At 41.0% G+C, this 20453-nt stretch overlaps 1 protein-coding gene across 4 annotated transcripts; it reads left to right on the top strand.

Moving 5' to 3' along the window:
• Positions 1-5109: 5109 nt before the first annotated feature.
• klf3 (Kruppel-like factor 3 (basic)) lies at positions 5110-20123 on the top strand. 4 transcript variants are annotated; one of them, XM_053337070.1, is made up of 6 exons: positions 5110-5303; positions 13343-13403; positions 13846-14392; positions 14922-15069; positions 17020-17186; positions 17297-20123. In XM_053337070.1, exons 2-6 carry the CDS (start codon positions 13362-13364, stop codon positions 17476-17478), a joined length of 1086 nt encoding a protein of 361 aa, XP_053193045.1. In that variant the 5' UTR covers positions 5110-5303; positions 13343-13361; the 3' UTR covers positions 17479-20123. The 4 variants fall into 4 exon arrangements, with proteins under 4 accessions (XP_053193045.1, XP_053193060.1, XP_053193052.1 ...); XM_053337085.1 differs by lacking the exon at positions 5110-5303 and adding an exon at positions 6184-6202; XM_053337077.1 differs by lacking the exon at positions 5110-5303 and adding an exon at positions 8139-8180.
• The last annotated feature ends 330 nt before the right edge of the window (positions 20124-20453 follow it).

Raw genomic sequence — 20453 nt, 5'->3', positions numbered from 1 at the left:
TATTTTGTTTCCATGGAAAAAAATCATGTCAAAATTTTCAACAGAAGACAATATGATATCACAAATTCCACATTAAAACAAACACGTTACAGAAACTAGTAAATGTGAACTCTTACCTACACACCCATACACAGATAAATAACTGTTGAGTCTTGTGATTCCCCACATTCCTCAGAATAGAACAACGGTGAAATAAAAAGTCTTCAGTTACATGCAAACACATGCGTACACAAACAACCTGATGGACAAATTAAATTCTGTGGAGCTCAGCCTTACTCACTGAGGTGGTGAAACAAACTAAACCTGAGCCAAGTAAGCACAAGTTCAGCCATTATTTCATTTTCCTCAGGTAGTCTATGTTTTACACTTGTTTCCTGGCTGTAAACAAGCTTGTGTAGAGGTGGGAAATTGTTGCAAAAATGTGCATGCCACACCTACGTGCATTTGCACTGGAAGTTTGCACTCGCTTTTGCTCTCAGTTTCAGGATATTAGGGGTCAGAGAATCTAGCCTCAACTTCTACAACTCTGGATCAAATCTGATCAGGTGTCCAACGTGATTTCTGCTGAGGTAAAAAATAAAACATTTTCTGTTTCTTAAGTATCTGTTATCTGATCATCCTGCTGCAGTAAAATGATACCTTTGGCTGTTTATTGTTAGTTGCTGTTTATGTGGATGATCCAAAGTGTTCATTGTAAATATTTTAATTCAGGCAATGTCTTACCTTAACCTCTACATTGAGCATGTTGTGTAGGTTGTATTCAGTAGGCCCAATATATTCAAATATGACTGCTTTTAGGCCAGCAAGAGCAATTATTACCAGCTTTATCAATGGATATTACAGCACTTTGAATATTACCATCATTTTTTAATTTTATTGACTAATGTCAAATATCAAACAAATATATTTTTACTAAATGTGAACTAAATTGGCAATTTTATTTGACTTTTAATTGACTGTTTATTTGAGAATCTTAGCAAGCAACTGCATAAATGATCTCTTTTTATGTAGAAATTATTTTGCAATAATTTATTTTTTGCAAAAAAAAAAAAAAAAAATTAAATCCGATGTAGACCACCAATTCAGGCCAGGAGATCTGTCCTCTGTATTTCTAAAATAATGACTGTAGACCTGCTTAAGTTATAGTTGATGTGTAAGTGTGTATGTCCTTCATCACCATTAAACTGTTAAACTGATAAAGGCAGCAATGAAGCTTTAAATTTAAGTTATGATCCCTTAATGGCTAAATGTCAAACTAACTAACTAAGTCTGCATGTATGAACTCACCATGTGTGTGTATGTGTGTGCGTGTTTGTGTTTGCATGTCATGTCATGTTGGCACTTCACAACTCATGTACTCATGCCTATAGGCCTGCTGGGGCTCAATTTTCTGCAAAAACTTTTATTAAAGCTTCTATTCAAAAATGAAAGTTTTTCATTGCTGGAACATGCACGTGCTAACACACACATACGTGAGCGCAGACACACACTCACACACACACACACACACACAGACACACATGCACACACACACCGAAGACTTAGAAAAATCAGGGTGCGGATGATGACAGTGTGAAACCTGCTTGCTCAAAACCCAAATCTTTCATATCTTATTTCAGAACAACATCTGCAGGATGCATAAGGTGTTGGTTGTGTCTGCATGCTTATATAATGTATATATTTGTACATACATTTAAAACTGACAATGTGTGAATGTAATTCTCCATCATATAAGCATGCAGCAATGCATGAGAAGAGGCACAAAGAGAACAAAACAAAACAAGTTTATCAGCAGCATCACTTAGGCGTGGCACACAGTACAGAACGCAATTACAACTTAAAACAAGTGGATTAAAAAATATTTTAAAAAACACATACAAAAACAAAACCAACAACTGCAAATTATCTTCCCACTTGTGATAATTGTGATAGATGTCATGTCACCAACCCAGTAAAATGTAAGTGGACCCAAAGGCAATGAATACCTCTGTTTTCCAGGGACAGTTATTTAAGATATTTTACAATACAGACTGTGGACAGTTTCTTTGGGAGTGAAAACCACCCCAGATATTTTGTCTACTACCTGATATGTATATATACATTATGCACATACATATGTATACATATACATGCAGGTGGGTCTGAATATAGTGTTTTGGTCAATGTGAAATAAATCAAAGATCAAGAAAGATTAAAAATCTGAAAATCTGCTATAGGTCCTGCAAAGAGTGATACTGACTTATAGTACATCTAGAAATGTCAAGTCAGACAACAAAAATAGTTCCACCTAATCCCAGAGATGAAGCATTAAAATCACAAAACAAACTTTGCTTGTAATTGCTATCCAGACACAATGACTAACATACCATGGAGATCTAGCAAAGTCACACACCTACAGTATGACATTTTACATAATGCCACCTACAGGTGCAGAGTGTGCAGGTTCCTCACGTATATTTTGTTCCCTATGAATCGTTTTTGACACAGAAACACAATTACAATGACTTATCTGACCCAAGCAGCCCCCCATCATGTTCCCATCCATCCTGCACTGTAAGACATCACCACATCTCATGCTTAAACTATCATGAAGACGGAGCTGGTTAAGCCTAAGCGGATGTGTGTTCAGACTTGAAAGGCATACACCTCAGCTAATATAGAAACCATCCATGAAATAACAGCTGTCAGATCATCACAGCCTTATTTCAACATTCACCTGGCACTATCTCGCCTCGATGCACAGGCCCGAGTGAGCATGGAGGACAGATCCATGATGACAGATGCCATCATGTGTGTAAGGTTAGGGTTTTTTTTATATAGGTTTTGCCCTGCCTTTTTCTTTCATAATAAAGAGGAGCAGGAGCTTGTAATCCAGTGCTTTTTAACCTCTCCGTTTGTCTGCTTTTTCTTACCAACTATAAAAATTACAAATTACTAAAGCATCAATTAATATTTAAGTGCATAAGTATTACAAATACAAGAATGTTTAAAGTGCACCATATGAATAAATGAGCATGCAATGTAAATCTAACTACTGAGGAAAATGTGTGAGTCGGAAGCTGTGTGGAGTGGATAAAACATCAGGAGAACATAGCGTGTATCATCTATACTGTACCTAATAAAATGCAGAAGATGTTTGTTAATCCTTGGCTGGTGAGAGGTACAGCTAAACTAACTGATTTGTGTGCATCAGGGAACAGAAAGTCACACAACAGTGACCTAAGCTGTTTGCAGTTGAAGTTGTCTCTCTGGCTGCCTAAAAAATGAATGCAAGTCTATTATTACGCTTGAGAAAATGATTATCTGAGTCTTCAGCTTGTTAGTAATAATCATACCATGTGTCACAATGATGGATGACTATTAGAGAACAGCCAACCTTTTTTATGAGATAAATTCATGTTTTATGATATGTTGCTACTAACACGACTGCCCTGACTGCTGTCACTTTGTGTTATTAACATTGTCAACAAATGTAACACATTTCATAAACACCTAAGTGATTCATATGACAGTCTGAATCGGACAATGCAGTGCTTCACATTTTATTGATGCAAACAACTACAGCTGATGTTAGTAACACAATATGACAATGATTAGTGAGTGTCTGAAGTCTCTATTTATCACACTGCTCACTACTGAGTAAACTACAGGGTGTGAATGTGTGAAAAAGGGAGTGATTTCGGTGTCGGTTCTCAGTGGGTTGAGTAGTACTGAAAACGTGTTCATTTTGTATTGAGTCATTTAATTCAGGTTAAAAATTATACTGAAAGTGTAAAGTGAACCATTAGGGGTTTTTTCTATGGTTACCAGTAGTTCATTATACTGATTTATTTTAATGACAGCGTTGACAAGTGGTGTTCTGAAACCTGATTTCAATGACAACCTGTCAGCCAAGCAGTAGAAATGGTATAAGTGACAAAGGTTGTATATTACATTATATAAGCTGTGTTTAACTCTCGCTGCACCATTTTCTGTCCCTCCCTCATATCAGTAAATGCACTTCCTTGTAGGAAGAGCCTGTTCTTTGTCGTACACCTTCCTCCTACACTCACAAATGGTTTTGAAGGGTTGCTAAAGACTTGTTTGTATTTACAACCGCAGAAAATGATTTTCAGTCATGTGAATTAAGAAAAAACGCTGATATTACATTTCTAGGTCAAATTCTCAGAAAGTTAATGAATAGGACAAATTAATGCGGTCTGAAAACAAACAACCAAACAAATAACTAGATACATAAATAAATACATAAGAATATGTCATTAATGGGTCCTAAATTAGAATAAATTATATTTTCATTTTAACATGTGCGTTTGCTTTATTCTTAAAATGTACACACAATTAAATCAATTATAAAAATGATAAAAATTAAAATTATGATAAATTATGATTTTAAATGACATTGTGCAGATCAATATTCACTGATGGAATGAAAGTGAGTAGCTTTATATGTCATTTTGAGGTACTTCTACTCAACATGAGTATTTCCATTGTATATTATTTTATACTTGAAAATCCAAAATATAGCCTACAGTATGACAAGTTTATAAAATATGATGCATGCCTGTCAGTATAAACGTTAATTACACAATTAAAGTGATGCCTACACAATAATGCATCCTCACAACAATCAAATTATTAGATAACATTTTAACACTGTCAGGAACAATTCATGCTCTCTGAGTAGTTTATCCTTTATTTATTGATGATTATAATTTGTTAGGCTACTGCAGGACAGTGTGGTGTTGCTATTATCCATTTATTACTACAAATATAATTCAAATAATATTAGGCATTTAATATTAAAATTAAAATGTTGTATCTCATTTAAAATACACTGCTCCTGTGTTTGAAGATCATTAGTGTTAAAACACACGCGCGCGCGCGCGCACACACACACACACACACACACACACACACAAACTGGACCACCCCGCCCCGGTCCCGCCCAGCGGCCCAACCCCATGGAGAACAGACAGCGGATCATGTGACAGCAGCAGTTTCTAAACGACAAAACCGGAGACACACACACACACACACACACCGAAAGAGAGAGAGAGAGAGAGAGAGAGAGAGAGAGAGAGAGAGAGAGAGAGAGAGAGAGAGTTTCGTAACTTCGGGAAGTTTTGTGGAGCCATCGATCACTGGACCGTCTTGTTTTTTTTGAGCCGTATGTCAGTGACACACACAGCCGAGTCGCCTGCGTCACTTTTTCAGCGGAGTTTGACTTTGTCGTACTGAGAGGAGTCTGAGCTTTTCAGCAGGGCATCTTTGAAAGGAATAAGCCTGTGTACTCCAGCTGAGAAGTAAGTTTTGACAACGCTGTGGTCTTCTTCTGAATGACCCCGGCACACTGAGTTTCTGTGGAGAAGACCGAAACAGTTAGTGTTGCATTATTGCAAACTTCATTATGACAGAGAAACAAAGTCTATACATGTGGAGTTGATGTTAAGTTTAATAGGTTCAAGCTGCTAGTGTCTGTTTTGTATTTTAAGTAATTAGTTAATTAACCCAAAGAGGTCTTATCTTCTCTTTGTGAATGAAAATATTCCATCACAAAAATTGACCCGATGACGAATGATCTTATATGGCTGATAACTGACGTAAGGCAGCAGAGAGGCAACTCTATTTATAGCCTTCACTGTCTTTTTTTTCCTTTTTAGCAATTTGTTGCTGAATTAGTTGAAATAAAAAAGTTATTAAATTATATATTTATGAGGAAGAAAGAGTGACACTGCTATAGTATTCTGCTCCTGTGTGTATAATTGGTTCTTGTCGTTTTTACTCTTAGTAATATCTTGACCGCATGATATGTGTTTTTAGTCTATTTTGGTGGTCCACATTTAGACATTTACTATAATAAAAAATGCTGTGGTCTGTTATGGTTCAGTTCATCTGCAAATAGTTTTATTCAATGATTAACTGCTGAAATGTCAAAAACAAAGCCCACATTGGTGTCTTCAAATGTATTTTTTTTGTGTCCAGAGTCAAGATTTTAAATGACTTAAAGCTGGAATCAGAGAGTAGGCTATTTGACATTTGTGCTTGATAAAACAGAAAATTTTTGCTTGATTGATTAATTGTCTAATTGTGTCAGCCATAGATCAGATTGACAGGCTGTCAGTAAAAGCTGAATCTGACGCTGAAGCCTTGGTGTGAAAGTGTGAGGTGACCCCCAGTGTGGCTGCACAGTGTCAGAGCCTGAGTGAGTGCAGGCAGGGTTACACAGAGAGTGGAGTATAAGTGACAGGTGTGTGTGTGTGTGTGTGTGTGTGTGTGAGAGGGAGAGACAGCGATTCAAACATTCAGTCACACCTGAGCATCCGTCCCCGCGTTGTCCTCCCGCTTCATCGTTTACAATACACATCTCTTTCTCTCTGCCTCTCTGTGTTTCTCCGTCTCTGTCTCTCCCTGTTTCCTGTGCTTTGTTTCAAGGCTGAGGCTTGCGTCACACATTCCACTTGGCATATGAAGCCCTTATCCTGTTTAGAGCCTGGAGTGAGAGAGAGAGAGGGAGAAAGAAGGGAGGAGAGAGGGATGTGGATGTGGGGGGTGGACGGGTGGAATGAGGGCGACCTTGCTGCCTCTTTGTCTTACTTTAAACTCCTTTTTACCTCTGGAAAAGTTTAAAACAAAGTAGAAAAAGTCGAGCCGAATTTTTTTTTGTTATGATTTTTGATTTATTTGTCTCTCATTAGGGCAGGACAACACACCTACACACCCCAAATACCCCACCCTCACCTACGCCTCTTTTCCTGAATCAACATGCTGATGTTATCTGGTGGAACAAACACACACACACACACACACACACACACACACACACACACACACACACACTGCTCAAAGGGCATGTCTGAGTGAACATTAGAGCTAAACATTAAACTCCTGGATGCTGAATAGTTGGTGATTCTCCATTAGAAGTAAAGGAAGTAGGGACACTGTGGTCCACAAACAGCCATAAACTTAAAAAGCTGTAACTCGTTACACAACTTCACATGTGTGCCAGTACGCGCATGCACGCACACACACATTCATGTACAAGCACACACACACACAAACACTTTTGCAGTGTGTCTGTTACCGCTTTTAAACCGCTGGATTGAGCCACTGTGACTGCTCTCTCTTACCGCCACCCCCCCTCCCCATGTTTGAGGTTCATTGAAGTTTTGTCATATTTTGGTCGAAACCCACTTCGTTTTTCTTCCCTGTTTCTGTCTCTGCCTTGTTCTTTCCACTTCCATTTTGACATAGTTTGGTCAGAGCGGCTGTTTTCTTTGCCCTCACTCTCCTTTCATTCCCCCTCTCTCCTCTCATTCTTCGGGTAAGGAGGTGCGGTGTTGGAGGGGGGAGTCGGACAGGAAACCGCAGGCCCCCTGCAGCAGCACCCCCCATTTGGCTTCACTCTCCTCCTCCTCCTCCTCCTCCTCCTTCTCCTCTTTACACCCCCCGACCCATCACGCAGTGTGGAAATAATAACAGTCAGACTAAACTCTGAGGGCTTCCGCTCTTTCTCTCTGGCAGCCTCTCTCTTTCCCTCTGTCCTCAGTTGTCTGGAAAGCCTCAAAACTTTGCTGTCTTTGACAAGTATGGTAAGAGGTGCATGCACATGTGTGTATGTATGTGTGTGTGTGTGTGTGTGTGTGTGTGTGTGTGTGTGTGTGTGTGTGTGTGCGTGTGTGTGTGTCAGTGTTTGAGCCTTATGTCAACTCCAGTGTGTCTTTAAATGTGTGTTTGTGTGCGTTTGCATGTGTGATGATGGATCCTGTTTCCTCTCCCCTGCTGATGGCCCCCTCTGTCTTCCCCCTGAGGTCTGCAGGCCTGCAGTCTGACGAAGAGAGAGAGAGAGAGGGGCTCTTGTGCCTGTGTCTGTGCATGTATGTGCATGTGTGTTTAAGGATGGGAGGAGTGGGTTTGGCAGCTCAGATGAGGGTATAGCCAACATCTGAGGATAGGGGGGCTTCAGTGGGGGCCTTAAAGTGAGAGGAATGAGCTGAAGAGTTCAAACTAGGAGTCAAAGTCGGAGGATGTGAGGCATTATTAGGGGAGTCAGGAGTAGGAGTGAGGTAAGGGGTTGAAATTAAGGGAGTAGGGAGGCACACTTTGGGGGTGAAAGAAGGAGTAAACTTGGATGGGTAGGGGGCAACAGAAGGAGTGTGGAGAGACGTGAAACTGCGCTTAAGGTGAGCTCAAGAAAATGAAAAGTTAAATGCTGGAATATTAGCTTTGCACCTTGATGAGTCACATAATTAGGATTTTAAATAAGGATAAATCAGTGCATTCCCAGGAGAGAGTTGAGAATATAGGTAACATGGTATGAGTATAGCTACAGTATGACGTTCTACACTGTAAGCAATGCTTTGTGTTAGGGCTGTGTGAATCAAAATGTTTCAGGTAAGTCATACAAAACTGAAAAAGTGGTGGTGAAGAGAGAAAGTGAAGGATAGGAGTCAGAAGCAGGGAACTGAAGGCTGTGGCGTAAATGTGTGTGTGTGTGTGTGTGTGTGTGTGTGTGTGTGTGTGTGTGTGTCTATTGTGGCGTGTTCTTGGACAAAGCTGTTGTCTGGAGGTTTCTGGTCTCTCTGGTGATCTCATCATCTCCAGCCTGTTGCCATTAGAGTGTGTGTGAGTGTGTGAGTGTGTGTGTGCAGCCCCGCGTGTGTCTGCGTACGCTGAGAATGTGTGTCTGTAATAATTTAGTCCTTTAGTGATTTAGTGTGTGTATTCTGTTGAGCTAGCAGAAACTTGGTGTGCGGCTGTGTGTGTATGTGTGTGCACGTACATATGTGTGTGCGTGTGGTTGAGTCGGTAGCCAGGGACTCTAAGCCACAATATTTTCCCCCTCAGTCATGTTGTTTTATATCATTCATAGAGAGAGAGAGAGAGTGTGGGGTGGTGAGGGGTTCAGATAAATACAGTAGTAAAGACATGAGTGATTGCTGAGGAGCGACCGAAGAGAAGATGTAGAAGAAGATTTGGTGTCCAAGGGTGGAGAGACAGAGGGGTGTAGGAAGTGTTTGCTGAGTGGGTTGGGGTTGAGTACACAGTAGCGCCACTGACCTAGAAGGACAATATTTGCAGACCGCACTTGACATGCACAAACACACACCCACATGAAGAGAGTGCACAGGGAGAAAATACATCCCAAAAACCAAAGGTAGGTTACTTATTTACCAAATAGGTGCAGTACTCAGTGGCTCCTTCACGTCACAGTGTGGATGTCTTTTGATTTTCCACCTGAGGGATACACAGTACCTCCAGCAGATCAGTTTGACTTGTTACAAAAAAACAGCAAGCTCCAGTTGCAGATTTATCTCCCTCTTCTGGCTTGTCGAAGTTTACTGAAGAAGATGCAGTTTAAATAATTAAAAAAGTCATTTCCTGTGATTGACTCAACTTTCTGCACTTCATTGCATCCCCAGAGGAAAAGTCAGTCTTTTCACAAGGATGGTCTTCCCAATCACCACCCAGATGTTACATGCTGGCTGATCATTCTCCCCTGTTCATTTCAATGTGTGGTAAAGCCACACCAACTGACTCACACCTCCTCACAGATTAAAATGAACAGAAATGATTTTGTGTGACACTGGTGTATGCCACCATCACCCCAACTGCTCTCTGTTTGCTCAAACCAGTGCTGACTGACTGACTGACAGGCAGCTTTGTCCAAGTAAGCTATACAGAACGTGTCTTAGTGTCTCAGATTTCATAAATCAACTTTTAGCGAGCCTGGGAGGGAAATACTGCATGACAGGTGAACTCTGGCAGGAATAGTATGTTCTGTGAATGTACGTGTTATTTTTTCTTTCGAGGACTTAAATGTACATTAAGTGCTTCTGGGGTTGTGCCAGAGAGATGAATTCAGATAAGCATCAATTGTGGTTCTTTACAGTATGTTAAACTAATTGTGATATTTTTCTTCTGAACTTGGATTTGCATACACATGAAAAAGCACACATGACTCACAGGTACACACATAACTCCCTCAGGCTGAGCACATCCTGCACTGACAGGATGATTTGCATGTATAGGATTTGACCCTGACTCACTCCCGTTTGAGTTGGCAAATGCATATTTTTGTGTGATAAGTGATTTTTTTTCCTTCTTAGATAAGTGACACCCTGCTTGTCAGTGACTCACAACTGTTCTGTTTTTTTAGGTACGGGGGGGGGGGGGGGGGGGGGGGGTCTTTGGTCATTTTAGAGCAGAAAACAAATTAATAGCAGCAGCAGTTTAAGACCTATTGATGCTGCCTCATACAGGCAATGTAAAGGGATTTCCAGCATGTGGCACAAGATTTAAAATTGCAACACTACTACTTTCCTTGACTGTAGATGGCGGGAGGGCTGAGTGTGTGTTTGGGTTAGGTTTAGGGTTAGCGTACAGATCTTGTGAGTGTTTCGCAAATGTTCCTTCCGGTCCATTCAACCTACTGTAGCACCAACCTGACTAGTCTGATCTACTTTTCCAGCAGATAGTTGGAACTAGTTGGTAGGGCTGAACATTGATCAACAGAAAATGAATGCCCAAAGATCTGTGATAATTAACCACTTAATACATTTAACAAGCAAATATGCCAAAGGTTTGTTGCTTGAAGCTTCTCCAGTGTATGGATTTGCTACTTTCTGCTTTTTTTTACTATTCTGTACTTAATATTTTGGGGTTGGGACTGTGGATCAGACAAAAACAAGTATTTCGAGATGTCACCTAGTTTTTTACGTTATTTACATGTGTTGCTCAATACTAAGTTCACATCACCAAAACTCTTAAAACAATCACCACAGAAGCAGCCGGTGTTAACTAGACTGTAAATAACTGACCGCATAATACACATTTCATGAATTTCTCACTCAAACTCTGTGTATTTACCATTTGCAGTCCACTTTCAATGCTTGCATACTATCTTAAAACCAGCTGATTCCCATTGTAGCTGAGCACCTGCCAATGTGATTATGCTTTTACAGTAAACATGGACCTAGCCAGACACAGAGAAGAATTATTTTCCTCATGGAGGTGGAAAGTTTATGACCACTATCCACATGATCAGATGTCTTTTTTGGATGCAGTGAATTCTGGATGTCTGGACATTTCTGCAGAAGATGGATCAGACATCCAAAAAGACTTTTCCCCAGGTGTATAGCAAGAGAGGACATACAGTAGATGAGTGCTTGTGGCCAAATGCAGAAGACAGGGCTGATACACACAGCTGTATATCTGATGCTATCCTATACATATAATGAATATATATATATAGCTTTGTTTTGTGTTTCATTTCTGGAATTACTTAAGTAAAATAAATCTGACTGCAGGATATTGCATAGAATCTTTTCATTGTGATGGAACCTTCGATTATACAAATATGTGTGGAAGGAATGAGTCTAACAATCACAAGAAACTGTAATTATAACACATAATTAGCAGATGAATTGCAGGACTACAGGTTGGACTGGTGCCTCGGGGTCCAAAGTAGTGAATGAAGTTGGATTATATTGTCTAAGCCTGGTTTCTGTTTTTTTTCCATCAATAACACTGTGTCACCTTGTTTGTAAAAGTGTTTCATGTGAGTCAGGCATGTGTCGCCTATTGCATCACTGCATCACTGCTTCAGCAGCGAAGTGGAATTTACATACATAATATGAACACAGGTCAGATGCAAGATGTGAAGAATTTGATCATAATGGTTCAAGCCCGAATAGTTTTTATCTTTTTATCACTTTTAGCTTATGATACTTGTGTATTTAAAAAATGTTCTCATGTTTTTATTAGTAGTATGTTGTTTTGAATGTTGTCCTCTCTTCTCTCTCTACTGAAAATATATTTAACTCAACTCTTTTGGACATTCTGAGCTTCCTGTTTTTGCTGGTAAAATACACACTTGGCTGTGGTTACACTTATAAAACTGAGAAGCTGAGCGCATGTCACCTTCGATTACATGGCCTATGTGTTTGTGCTCCATAGCTGCTTTTATTGTCACCTCTATGTGTGATTCACAGCCACAATAGAACAACTGCTTGACCTTCAGTTGAACTACAATACAATACAAACCCGGATTAGAAACACACCCTGAAAGACATAAGTACACACACACGCGCGTGTGCACACACAGTTACGCACGCGCACACACACACACACCACCTGACTGCACTCTCTTTGTTTCTTTGGAGCCGGGCGAAGGGTGAGGCTTCAGTCGTCATGTTCACACCCTTCCTGACCCAGCAAGCAAGCATCCTGCTCTCCTATTGGTCTGCTCCCCATCTGTACTCTGCACCCTGTGTGTGTGTGTGTGTGTGCATGTGTGCGTGTGTGTGGGTGTGACAGTTCTTGCCCATTTGTTAATAATTAAAGGCTAACTTGTCTCCAGACTGTGGACTTTAACCAGGTCACACACACACACAGACTCCCTCAGGGTACATTCTTTGACAGTTCATGTTGCCTTAATGCTCCAGCGAGCACACACACACACACACACACACAGAATCTCACTCGTAAACACACTCGTTTAGGCACAAACACAGAGTCATCGCAGCTGCACCTGGCCATTCAAAGTCGATGTAACTGGAACCACCTTTGAAACCTCACACGTTTCTGCTCCAAACACTTGACAGGCCTCTCAGTAGGTGGTGTATGTTACTCTCTGCCTTTTTGATACTTGAGGTACTACTACAGCATCACCATCCAGTTTTTAGTATTATATTTTCTGGCGACATCACACCTGGACCCTACTGTGGTCTAGTCAAAAGTCTTGACATGAAGTGGCCTGCAGGGTTCTCCAAGCCGAGCGGTTTGTAAACATGATGGATAGATTCTGGTTGTAATGGGTGGAAGCAGAAAGGAGGAGACGACACATAAAATCTGAAATGGAAGTGCTGTCGAGCTCACACAGACACACACTTCAGACACTTTTTAGGCACCTATACTTAACTACAGACTTGGCTTGTCTTGCCTCTCCCTCCACTTTACTTTTCGTCACTTCCCAAATGGATGTGTGTGTGTGTGTGTGTGTGTGTGTGTGTGTGTGTGTGTGTGTGTGTGTGTGTGTGTGTGTGTGTGTGTGTGTGTGTGTGTGTGTGTGTGTGTGTGTGTGTGTGTGTGTGTGTGTGTGCGTGTATATGTAAGTCAAAGTCTTACTATAAATGCTTTGCAGTTTATTTCTTGTTTTTTTATTTCTAAGTTCAAGCCTTAGAAATAATTTTACTTTAACAGATGAAAAATGTTAAACTGTTCCGAACACCAAATATAAAATGAAATGAAAAATAAGTGTTCAAGTGTGAGTCCTGAGTTGTTGAATGTTATGTATGAATTACGTGTACTGATGGTTGTGTGTCTTTGTTTTTATTTTATTTAGGAGCCTGGCCTGTGCAGCCATGCTGATGTATGATTACCCTTTGAAGACAGACATGGAGACGGTAAGACACATGTGTCTTTGTAGCTTTGAGTTCTTGTATGTGTGTTTTTGTGTGCCTCTGTCATGTCTGGGCTTGTTCTGCCATACAGTAACTCTGACCTACACACACACACTCGCACACACTCCTGCTACGTGTCTAGACGGACTGGTTCCCACATTCCGGCTCTTCCTGGACAAACAGGCTGCTGTACAGGGGAAATTTGCATACAATGGGTACACACACTGCCAGGCATTGGGCTAATGGACACACACACACACTAGTGTCAGATATAACTGTTGTTCGCTCACAAACAGAAGTGGGTTTACATTTTTTGGCTGGCGTTAGTGACAGAAACATGTTTTCCCTGTTATACAATGCAGAACGGAAATTTTAACTCTCTGCTCTTTTGTCCCCCTTCACTGCTTCCTTCTTCTGTATCCTCTCTTTTTTTTCTTTCTCACAGTCATTCTACTCATCGTTAGTGAAAACCCCGGAGCCATACGGAGTGATCTTCTCTCACCCAGCGCACATCTACCACCCCACGCACATGCACGCCTTCACCCAGTCCCACACCCCCAGCAATCCCACGCACACCCAGCTGGAGCCCGTTGACCTGTCAGTCAGCAAGCGCTCCTCCTCCACCTCTTCTTCCTCCTCCCCTCCCTGCTCTTCCGCCTCCTCCCCAGCTTCCTCACGCAGCTCACCGCCTTCCCCCTACAGCTCGGCGAGCCGTGGCTCCCCCCGCTGCTCCCCTCAGCTGTCCCAGCTGCGCTCCTCGCCCTCCCACGCTCTGCAGCCGCCCACTTCCTCACTACCTTACCCTACTATGGTGGCTCCTCTGATCGGCTCAGGATCCGGGGTCATCCAGGGGTCAGGGGTCATGGTGTCCCCAGTGATGGTGCCCCTGTCTGTCCTCTACCCCTCCCCTCTCCATCTGCACCAGTCGATAATGGTGAGCCCGCCAGTCGGCAGTGACGACGACCATCATCGAAGCAGAGAGCACAAGACAGGTGAGACCACTTTTATGGTTTTGTTAAGTTCAACCCTCACCAAATACAATACAGGAGACTTTTAATTCAATTTAAAAATCAGATTCATGAAAAAAGGGTTAGTTAGTTGAATGTTGATATCAAGAAACAGAAAATGAGGAAGTGCTCTTCATTTTCTCTACATTTAAAATAACAGTTTCGGCACTTTTCTGTTTCTTAGGAAAACTGGAGGTTACTGTAATTCTTAGAGGTGAATCTCATCTGTGAGAGGGACAGATACAGAAACATAATGACAAAATTCATCCATAACTATTAGGTGCATATTTATTTTATTTCATACTTTGTTTGCAATGTCTATCCTTATAGGGATTTTTGTAGTAGCATAATAACAAAAAATGCTTGAATTGAAGGTTCAAATTTTGAAATATTCTGCTGTAAAAATGAAGAATGAGGCAAAAAAAAGCAAAATAAAACCCTATTTTTATTAACTTAGATGCTCTGCGAAGCTACACTGACCATACTGACCGGGAATTTCTTTGCCTCTATCCAGTTCACTCTTCAAAGGCCATGGAGCTGCGAGGCGACGCCCACGATCTGCACAGGCCAATCAAAACAGAGCCTCGCCCTGAGCTCGCTCATGACCCCCACAGCAGCCATGAGATGAAGTCATCGGTCATCAGGATATCGCACGAATATGAGTGAGTGACGCAGACTCAGTCACGAATTTGGAAAGAAGCACCAAAAGTTTCACAATTTTCACTGTCTGCTGCAGCGCTTCTCCTTTAACCTTATATGGAAATAGCAGTCAGAGACTGTTTTTTGAGTGGATCCATATCTGTTCCTGTTATGATTTTTTTTTACTGCAGGTGCAGTCCCAAGACTAGGGCTGGGCATTGCTAAAAGTTTTTTGATACCAGAACTGAAAAGATAAACCAGTTTTGGTATGCAGTCCAGCCCAACAAGTCTAAATTTGGAAATTAGAGAATAAATCTGCTCTTTGGGAAAGTGTGCAAAAGTGGCAACATCTCGATACGCTCTGATGCCTCTTTTTGTTCCTGCAGTGGGAAGTTAACATAAAACAGCTAAAAGTCACACACGGACATTAGTGTTTTAATTTACAGAAATAATATAGGAGCAGTTACACAACAGCTGTCATGATCAACACACTGTGTACTAACTGTAATCTATAGTATGAAGAAGTCTGACCCCCATAAAGGGTCAGATTCCTTCATTCCACAGTGGCGTCTTTTAGTCTTTCATTTACAGTCATTACAGCTCTTTGCCACGTCTTCTTATCGCTCTCACAGGTTTATATCAAACTACCATCTGAATCCTGTCACCTCCCCTGTTCCTCTTCCTCCTCTCTCTCTTTCAGTCTTTCTCCTTCCTCACTTGGTGCTTCCTGTATTTTTTAGCGCTCATTGTCCGGCATCTGCAGCTCCCACCCCTTTCTTGCCCTCCTCTTCCGCTCCCCTCCCATCTCCCCCCTCTCCCATGCATCGTCTGTTTTTGACCGTAGTGTTTCATCTTCTGCAAAGTAACAGCTTTTTATCAAAGAAATAATTGCAGGTTGCGCACACATAGTCACACAATAGTCAGGGAATGTTGTGGAAGCTAGTTTGTGTGTGTGTGTGTGTGTGTGTGTGTGTGTGTGTGTGTGTGTGTGTGTGTCTGTGTGTGTGTGTTGTTCCACCCGCACGCTCCCATCCTTTAGTCGTCAGGGTGGGTGCCAACACAGGGCGATGTTGTCACCACGCCAACTGCTTTCATCACCTCTCTTGAAAACACAGTCACACCCTAATAGTATAAATATACAGTACGAAAGTATACAATAAATAGGTCAAATTTGCGCAGTATGCGTAATGATGGGCTGGCCTAATTGTGTGTGTGTGTGCGTGTGTGTGTGTGTGCATGCGTGCGTGCGTGTGTGTGTGTGTGTGTTCCACGGGGATTTTCGGCACATTCCTTTACGCAGAACTGATCTGAGAGGGATTCATATTTCAACACTCGACACCTGCTCTCAACTGCCACTTACACACACATGCGCGCACACACTTAAATGATATAGTGAAAAGACAACTCCTTCTTGCTTTTTGTTGTTTTCTTCTTTTTTTTACTTTACACTTTAAAGGGTCTTTATTCTATCCTGTTGTCGGTTGTATTACATTGTTTTAGTGTCTCATTTTGATGTTATATTTCTGTACACACATGTACATACAGGGTGCGGAGTGTTTGAAACCGAATCTGCTTTTGGTCCATTGAACTTGGATTTGTGACTGGAAGGAGAATTGCAAAGATGTATCTACTATTTCACAGTTTTCAAGAGCTTGCTTTTCAGCTTTGTGTTAGTGTTGCTCGGTTGAATGGTGAATGAAATCAACAAACGCCATAGTGGTGACAAGACAAAGCAAAGGCGTGGCAGACTGGAATAAACGGGAGGTGTTTTTCAACTTCCTGACTGGTAGACGTTTGTTATTGCATTGGAGAGTGGCAGCAACCAAATAACTGTAAAACTTGCATTTAGGTTTCAACATCATGAAGGAAGGTCGCTCTTACATGACACCATCGCCCTCTCCTGGTTATATCAAGTGAAGACACGTGAAGCTCTAACATCTTTTTTCCTCTCTCTCTCTCTCTGTGTCTCTTAGGGGAAACAACCCGTCAGTAATAGTTCATTCGGGGGCAAAGCATCCTCTCCCTGCCGACTCTCCTGACTCGCTGAAAAAGCGCAGAATCCACCGCTGTGATTTCACAGGCTGCAACAAAGTCTACACTAAGAGCTCCCATCTGAAAGCACACCGCAGGACACACACCGGTGAGACACACAAGCCTTACTTTTCCAATCGGTGCAAACATTCTCATCATCCTCCCATCATCCAAAAACCGTTTTTTAATGTTGATCTGTTTTTTTCTTCCTGTGTGCAGGTGAAAAACCCTACAAGTGCATGTGGGAAGGCTGCACATGGAAGTTCGCCCGTTCAGACGAGCTGACGAGACACTTCCGCAAGCACACAGGAGTCAAACCATTCCAGTGCCCCGACTGTGAACGCAGCTTCTCCCGCTCCGACCACCTGGCTTTACACAAAAAGCGCCACCTCCTGGTGTAATGCGTTGCACAGAGCAACTTGAAAGAAACTTGGTGCTGGCTTCAATGTTGGACTGTACCACTTTGACTTGAGGGGTTGGGGTCTATAGTAAAGAGCTGGCCTTAAACATTGGACTCCAAGAGGGAGTGGGGAAATGTTCCTCAGGGTGCAAGTTCATACCCTTTCACCTCATTTGCCTGAATATGAGTTGGTGTCAGCCTGCTACTCATCTATCCATCAATTTTGATCCTCTCTGCAGATTTACCAGCTCATCTTAACATTATAATAGAAATCGGAGTGTTGTACCAGACCTCTTATCAGCTGTGGAGGATCAAGACGCTTTTTTATTTTTACTCTCTTTGAGAGGGGCCGTAGCATCTCAGCTGGCCTGAGAGCAACACCCTCCTGTGGCCACAGATCCGAACCGCATCTACACCTGCTCTGTTTAAAGGTATACTCTGCAGGATTTGTCGGTTAGTGCTGGTAAGCACACAGCATTCAAAGTTCGCCCCACCTTCCCAGCTCAATGAGCTAAAAGATAAATAAAACGCTTTATGTTCTAAAGCACAAATAAACACCTCTGCACAACCCTGCGGGAAGGTACTGCTTTGTCAGATTTTGTTTGAATGCAGAGCTTCGTCCTGTCCACTGAGGCCTCTCTGTTCTGCATGTGTGTAGCTCAACACCCCACCCTTGGTCAATGAGACATGCAGTCCTGCAGCTCTTTATACATCCATGACACAGAGACAGAGAGCAGAGCAGAACAGAGGAGAGAAACAGAGACAGCAATGTAAACTGGTCACTAAGCTACGAGTCCTGACCTCATACCCTGTGTGCTGTTATTGACTGGAGGCTACACACCCACCACCCAAAGGTTGACACAGAGAAACATCGTAAACAGAACAAAATAATAAGAAAATACAAGCAGAGGGCAGAGTCTCTGTAGATACACCGATACATCATAAGTAATGATTGAGAGGAACTCATTTGTATAAGTCTATACATTGTTTTTGTTTTTTTCTTTGTATCCTGCATAGTATACCTTTAAACTTCACAGCTGAGAAAACACAGCAAGACACACAAACATCATACTCTTAAGCTTTCGTTTTATAGCATCAGCTCTCGCTTCTCTGCATGCATTTGAGTGAAGATTGTGGACACACACACACACAACACGTTATTTGCTAGCTAGGCCAATATAATGTGAAACTTTCCAGAATGTATCGTTATCACACCTACTGTGCATTGTGTTATATATCAGCTTTCTTATCAGTGCAGCTACCTGTGACATAACGCTAAGGCTAACACCTCCTTCATGACACCACACACCTCATCTGCCTCTACAAGCTTACATCATGAAGTGACTTTAAAAAAAACAAACAGGTAGCTAATGCTTGCTTTTTCTTCTACATACATACTCATGTTTTACAGCACACACCAGAAAACATGCACTTAGTAAAAGCAGTGTGATCTTGTGTACTTTTGGTGTCAGGGTTGAAAAAAGGGGGACTCATTCATTGTCAGAGTGAAGTGTTTTTTTATGTGTTCATTCAGAAATGTGAACGTTGCTGCACAGGGGCATTATCGTTTTTTGGTGAGGAAAAGACACCACTCAGTTGGTTTAAGGGTAGAAGCAATGAAATGTTGTATGTCTTAGATCAAGTTTATGTGTCTATGATATGAATTATGTTTTTGGTTTGTGATGTGACACCTTGGTAGCATTTTTTTATCATATGACACTTTTATATGGGAAAAATACAAAGTGCAAAGCAGGGAAATTTGCGCTTAACTTTTTGTTTTTCAAGAGTAGATGAGTTTTATTCAAGCCTGCCTTACAGGATCTGTTAGGATTTTTTTTTTTTTAAAGTCATTTAATTCATTAGTGTTCAATATTTTAATATATCCATATAATGCCAATCAGATGCCATAAGGTAGCAAATATTTGTATTCTATGCCATCACAATTGCTGAGCACAACTTTTTTTTTTACAGCTTCTGGAGAACAAAAAAGTTTTGTGTATAGCGTCTTAGTACATGTCTCCAATGTGCACTTTATATATAAAAAAAAAACATTCCCAAAGCCAAACATTCACAGTCACATCAGTTTTGCTCTATTCATAAATCTGCAGGTCAGTTTGATCAGAAACAATCAACAGGTTGTCATTTTATAATCATCTAATGCCATTAGACGGCTTTTTTTTTGGTCGCATGCACACACACACACACACACACACACACACACACACACACACACACACACACACACCGAATGTAGCGGCTCCACTAATCTGCATTTGCTCCTGGATTTTTTTTTGTGGTTTTTGCTTGTATATGTTTTTGTGTGTGCAAATATAAGTTGTATATATATAATATATATATACTGTACATATATATATATATACATATATATATATATATTGATTATTAGACTGAAAGGGCAATTAAAGGTTTTTATTAAGCATGATTTTGATACTCTTATAATAATGGATGGATATTACACATTTCTATAATGTTGTGTCTGTAATAAACCCTATCTCTTTTAATCTATGTTGGCAATTCAAAGGGAATGTGTTAAACTGTGAACATATAACTGTACAGGTCTATCTGCAATTTTGCATTTATTTTAAAACAGAATATTCATACCACTCAATAAACGTATTGATACTATTTTCAGAATTGAGTGCTGTGTTTTACACTCTGTGTGTGTGTGTGTGTGTGTGTGTGTGTGTGTGTGTGTGTGTGTGTGTGTTTGTGTGGGTGGGTTACTGCTGAAAACTTGAATTGAGTTGATTAGTAAGTAATTAGTTTATCAACAGGAGATTAAACCATTTTGATACATTTTCTAATTGTTTAAATGATTTCTCATACAAATATTTTGTATCCACCTTCTTAAATTTGAAAATGTTGTCTTTTTCACAGTTTATCATATGTTGAATATGAATGTATTTATGGTTAGGACTGTAACTGATTTTTAATCTATAGTCTAAAGTCTATAAG

Source organism: Scomber japonicus, chromosome 2 (assembly GCF_027409825.1).
Source record: "Scomber japonicus isolate fScoJap1 chromosome 2, fScoJap1.pri, whole genome shotgun sequence".
NCBI lineage: Eukaryota > Metazoa > Chordata > Actinopteri > Scombriformes > Scombridae > Scomber > Scomber japonicus.
Note: the sequence above shows the minus strand (reverse complement) of the source record. Positions and strands in the feature narration are given on the sequence as shown.

Bases quoted from the DNA above. Each gene is read 5' to 3' on its own strand.
- klf3 (XM_053337063.1), top strand. From the start codon at position 9,111: ATGAAGAGAGTGCACAGGGAGAAAATACATCCCAAAAACCAAAG. The intron at 15,070-17,019 runs GTGAGTGACGCA...TGTGTCTCTTAG, and splicing joins AGGATATCGCACGAATATGA to GGGAAACAACCCGTCAGTAA. The intron at 17,187-17,296 runs GTGAGACACACA...TCCTGTGTGCAG, and splicing joins ACACCGCAGGACACACACCG to GTGAAAAACCCTACAAGTGC.